The sequence below is a fragment of the Belonocnema kinseyi genome, chromosome 9 (genome assembly GCF_010883055.1).
Source record: "Belonocnema kinseyi isolate 2016_QV_RU_SX_M_011 chromosome 9, B_treatae_v1, whole genome shotgun sequence".
NCBI lineage: Eukaryota > Metazoa > Arthropoda > Insecta > Hymenoptera > Cynipidae > Belonocnema > Belonocnema kinseyi.
In genome coordinates, this window is record NC_046665.1 from 117562425 (window position 1) to 117568562 (window position 6138).

The 6138-nt window shown below is 25.6% G+C and overlaps 1 protein-coding gene across 1 annotated transcript in view; it reads left to right on the forward strand.

The window, feature by feature from the left end:
* LOC117180918 (facilitated trehalose transporter Tret1-2 homolog) overlaps nt 1-6138 on the forward strand; it is an 889009-nt gene that overhangs the window by 464282 nt on the left and 418589 nt on the right. The window contains exon 3 of the mRNA XM_033373546.1: nt 5391-5837. Within this exon, the coding sequence (XP_033229437.1) occupies nt 5814-5837 (24 nt within the window). The 5' untranslated portion in view covers nt 5391-5813. The remainder of the gene's footprint in view (nt 1-5390; nt 5838-6138) is intronic.

The window sequence follows — 6138 nt, forward strand, 5'->3', positions numbered from 1 at the left end:
AAAATATCAAGAGAGTGAAAAGTTTAATCATGTGTCAAGGATTAATAAAAAAATTGAAGTCAATTCTGGTAATTAATGGTCATTATTTATATCAATTGTTATAAACAATTTAGCAAAAGGAATTATGAACAACAAATTATGTTAATAATGCTAGATAAAACTTTCGCAAAAATTTGAAGCAACATTATGACACTGGTTGATTTGGATGATTGTTCATAAATTAGAGTCTAAACGGTTTCTCTTGAAAATTACAACTTTTTAACAAAAATTTAAGAAGACAAGTTTTTATTATTTTTCAAAATTATTATTATTATTATTATTCAAAAAAATAAAATCCGTAATTTTTTCGAAATTCGAATATTAACACGTCCCACCGGGCACTCAAAAATCCGATTTAATTAACAAGGGCAAATTTTCGAAATATTGAACTCATGTTCCAGGGTTTTATTGAAACGTGCTACACTTTTTTGGACCATATTTTAGGACCATATTTGCACAGTGTTACCTCAGAATCTATAGTTCAGAAAAATTTAAAACTTTTGCAGAGTCTATATCAAGGATAGACCTTTAAAATGAAAAAAGAAATCCTTCGTTCAAATAAAAACTTCTCTCCTTAAATTTTTGTTAAAAATTGTTATTTTTCAGAGGAAACCGTTTAGGCTCTTCATTTAATAATGAACAATCATCTAGATCAACCAGTGTGATAATGTTGATTCAAATTGTTGCGAAATCTTTATCTAGCATTATTAACATAATTTGTTGTTCACAATTTCTTTTGATAAATTTTTTATAACAATTGATATAAATAATGACCATTAATTACCAGAATTGACTTCAATTTTTTTTATGAATCCATTACACATAATTAAACTTTTCACTATCTTGATATTTTCTCGTTCAACAAGCCATTATTTATTTATGGCCTTATAAACAATGTATTTTTTATATACACACCCTCCCCTTAAAGCCACAATTTTCAAGTTATTAGCGATCACCTTTTTTATATCCTTAATTTTACCATAGATAATGCAATTATCTTGGGTAGAATTTTCGATATTCGACCCTTATTGTTTACAACTATTGTTATTAACAAAAAAGCTCAATTAAGAAAATGGATTTTTTATTAATTTTTTTATTAATCTATGGCCCAAAGTAAAACTTTTCACTCTCATGATATTTTTTTGTGCGACTAGCCATTATTTATTTAGCCTGATAAACTATGTATATTTTATAAACATACCCTCCCCTAAAAGCTAAAAATTTCAAGTTATTAGCGATTACTTTTTTATAGCATTAATTTTACCACAAAGAATTTTTTTTTCTTTGATTAAAACGGCCACCCTGAAAATGGAGTATTTACATTTCTACTGAGAACTAATTTTCAATTAAACAAAAATAAAAAATATTTTTTTACAAAACCATTTAATTGTTTACAACATAGTTAAATCCTCTACCAAATTGTTGATTTTTTTAACAAAAAATATGAATAGTCTGCATTTTTAAATCATAAAATTTCAGTTTTTAACCAAAAAATGAAGCAGATAAATTTCTACTGAGAAAAATTAACTTTCAACTAAAACAACGATAAAAACCAATTTTCTACATAAAAGTTAAATTTTATACCAAATTTTTTAATTTTCAACAAAATAGTTTAATCCTTAACCAAAATAGATCAATCTTCAACTAAGAAGTTGCATTTTTAAACAAAAAGAAATGAAATTTCAACCAAAAAGTGAATGTTCTACCAAGAAAAAATTTTCAGTCAAGAATGAAAAATAATGTTAAGCAAATTGTTCAATTTTCAATAAAAAAGATTAATGTTTATCAAAACATTTTATAGTTGATACTTGCACAACTATACTTTAATAAAAATAAAAAACAGATTTTACCAAACAGTATATATTTTCGACATGACTAGATTTTGACCAAAAAAGTTGATTTTCTACCAAAAAAAGACGCATTTTCAACAAAAAAACATAATTTTTTAACCAAAATATTGAATTTTAACCAAAAATGGAGTAGATAACTTTTCATTGAGAATGAATTTTCAATAAAAATAAAAACAAATTTTCTACAAAAGAGTTTCATTTTATACCAATTTGTTGAATTTTCAAGCCAAAAACCCTAATTCTCTATCGAACAATTTAATTTTAAAAACAAGAACATGAAATAACAACAAAAAAGTTAATTTACCTTTAATCAGTTAACTTTTTTAACAAAATATTTGAATTTGTAGTTTTAAAAACTTGTTTACAACAAAACGAATTTTTAATTTAATGTTTTAACTAAAAAAAACGAACTTTCATCTAAAATTATGAATCTTCAACGAAAAAATATTCAAATTAAAAATTTAAGATTATATTTGAAAATGCAACTCTTCCTGGTTGAAGTTTAATCTTTTATTTTTAAAATTCAATCATTTGGTTCAAGATTTGTCGAGTAGGAAAGTGCAATGAAAACTGTATTTGGTGTGCAAGTTGAAATTTTGAATAAAATTGTACTTTTTCAACTAAAAAAAAATGACAAAAGATAAGAAACCCAAAATAGGAGAAAAAGGTGACAAATTCCTAAAATAGGTGACAAAAGGTGAAAAAATTAAAAATAGGTGACGAAAGGTGAATAGGTGACACTCTGTGATGACTGCAATAGTTATAAACAATAAGGGTCAGATATCGAAAATGCTACACAAGATAATTATATTCTTTATGGTAAAATTAAGGATATTAAAAAAGGTAACCGCTAATAAATTGAAATTTGTGGCTTTTAGGGCAGGGTATGTTTATAAAAAATACATTGTTTACAAGGCCATAAATAAATAATTGCTGGTCGTACGAAAAAATATCACGAAAGTGAAAAGTTTTATTCTGTGCCATAGATTAATAAAAAATGAAAAAAATGGATTTTCTTAGTTGAGCTTTTTCGTTAATAACAATAGTTATAAACAATAAAGGTCAGATATCGAAAATTCTACACAAGATAATTACATTCTTTATCGTAAAATGAAGGATATAAAAAAGGTAATCGCTAATAAACTAAAATTTGTGGCTTTTAGAGCAGAGTATGTTTATAAAAAATACATTGTTTACAAGGCCATAAATAATTGCTGGACGTACGAAAAAATATCACGAGGGTGAAACGCTTTATTTTGTGCTAAACATCAATTAAAAAATTCAGAAAAAATCAATTTTCTTAATGGAGCGTTTTTCTTAATAACAATAGTTATAAACAATAACGTTTAGATATTAAAAATGATAAACAAGATAATTACATTCTTTATGGTAAAATTAAGTACATAAAATGGTAATCGCTAATAATTTAAAATTTGTAGCTTTGAGGGGTAGGTATGTTTATAAAAAATATATTGTTTATGAGGCCATAGATAAATAATGGATCGTCGTACGAGAAAATATCAAGAGAGTTAAAAATTTAATCATGTGTCAAGGATTAAGAAAAAAAATTGAAATCACTTCTCGTAATTAATGGCCATTATTTATATTAATTGTTATAAACAATTTAGCAATAGAAATTATGAACAACAAATTATGTTACTAATGCTAGATAAAGCTTCCGCAACAATTTGAAGCAACATTATGAAAATGGATTATCTAGATAATTGTTTATTAATAAATGAAGGGTCTAAACGGTTTCCTCTCAAAAATAACAATTTTTTAACAACAATTTAGGGAAAGAAGTTTGTATTCAATCGTAAGATTTATTTTTCCTTTTAAGAGATCTATCCTTGACATAAACAATGCAGAAGTTTTACAATTTTTTGAATTATAGATTCTGAGGTAACACTGTTACCTCAGATTTTGTTAAAAAATCATTTGTTTATAACGCTGTAGAATGCGGACGGTTCGCCGTACAAAAAAAGTGCAAGACGTAAAACAAGTTTTATTTTTGCGCAGCCATTTAAAAAAATATTTTATAATTTTTTTCTATAAATAATGAAATTGTTTAAACAAAAATTGACCCATATTTCGAAAACCTAACCAAGATATTCTTAATCAGGGGCCTTTTTTTGACCTTTTAAAAAAGATTATGTATCACGTTTTGTTCAATTACTGTTTATCAAGTGTCAAGTCAATAACTTAAAAATTAATTAAAAAAGACTTACATTCACGTTAGAATAAAACTTCACGAGGAAAATAATTTCGATACAATGTCAAATTGATGTATACACTAAAAAAAGAAAGTTATCTGAATAAAAAAAATGATAGAGGAGAATGGGCTCAAAGAAATATTTTTTCAGCCAAAAGAAATTGTTTGTTTAAATATAAAGAATGAAATGCTTAAGACAAAGAAAGATTTGTTTATTTGACATAAATCACTTCATTTTAATTATCAAAATTAAGACACCCTTTGCCTAAATAAAATAATATTTAAAAGAACAAATTACTTTATTTAAAAAATAACCTGCTCCATTGCAATAGCAATATACCAATAACCCTCTAATATAAAAAAATATCGCTTTTACTTATAATTAGGCTGTGTCTAAGTTCTAATCATCATAAATTTACCCCAGAAACTAGATACTTCGTTATGATTAATATTGTTTTTAGGTATCTTAGTTTTTTTTTAAATCCATTTAAATAAAAACAAAAGTATTTTCTTCATTAATTGATGAATAACTTATTTGCAATAAAATATCTTTTAATTTAAGGCTGAAGATAATTTAATTAAAGAATTATTTTATAATAATACAAGAACTTGCTTTGTTCTAAAATATTTACTACAATTAAAGGTAACACCATTCTAGCGGCATATATTAAATTATGTAAAAAAATTTATTTTGATAAAAAATGGCGACGAACAGAGTCTGTCTTAAAAATCGCCTTTTTTAAGGACTTTCACAGGAGGACGGTTTTCTCGTGAACTATAAGACCTGGAGCGAAAAATAAAAAAAAATGTATAATTTAAATACTATTTTCTATAGAAATAAGTATGCTTTTTTTAAATCGAATTTTGTATAAATAATCCACTTTTGAAGAAATAAATCGATTTTTTGTCAAGTAATACGTCCTCCCAGTTTGAAAAAAAAGTTATTTCGAGAAAACCGCGTTTAAAGTTTGACGAACAATTAAATCCTTGAATTTTGTTTATTTCTGATCTACGATGCCTGCACCATATATAGGTCCAAATACATATTTTTTATGATTCTAGAGTACTGTTTGAGCCAAAACAAAAAAAAATTGATTTTTCCAAAATCAAATTACTGGAATAAAAAAAGGCACTTCTTTAGATCCAAATTTTTTTGCTGTACTAATAAACTGTCACATTGGCATGATAGGATCTTCAATGCGGACATTATGAATTAATGCAGTTGTAAATTATTATAGTTGATAATTGAAAAATTTGAAATTTAGAAATTATTTGCTTGTCTGTTTCAGTTGGTTCCATTGCCTTTCTAAAATAAGACAAAGGGTGACTCACAAAGATAAAAAAAAAGTTGGAAATGACAATAAAATCAAAATGAATTAATATATACAAACCTCTGACAATAGCTAAACGAAGGTCCAGTATTCTTAAGACAAGAGAGAATATTGAATTGAATCAGAAGATAATAAGGAAAAAGACAATGATGATATTAGAGGAAATTATTGAAAATCAATGAGGACCAATGAAAATTTATCCAACAGAGTTGATGGAATTTCGATTTAAAATAATGGAGTTTTCATCATTCTGCGGATGCTGTGAAGATTATTCCAAAGAGTACAGTGGTCAAGATCCAGGTGTGGAGAAGGAAGAAAAAAAAGAAAAAATTCGGCATTGAAGAAAGAAATAAAAAAAGTCGAGGTTGAAGAAAAGGAGAGATGTCACTTCATCACAAGTATTACGTGAGTATTAAAATAAAAATTAAATTAATAATAATAATAAATACATAAAATAATAAATAATTAATATTAAATTCTGTTGAAAACGTAATTTTATTATTTAAGGGCGTGTGACACAGCTAAATACCTATATTACCGACCTCACTTTTTCGGTCCACTGAATGTTTTTTTGAACCTAAGAACTTTTTTTGTAAATAAGATGTCGAGCTGAAACTTTGGAAGATTTATTAGAGTACAATAAAGTACGTTTAGGTACTGCATTTGGTAGGAACTTCACTGAAAATTATTTTATCTTTTTTCTGAA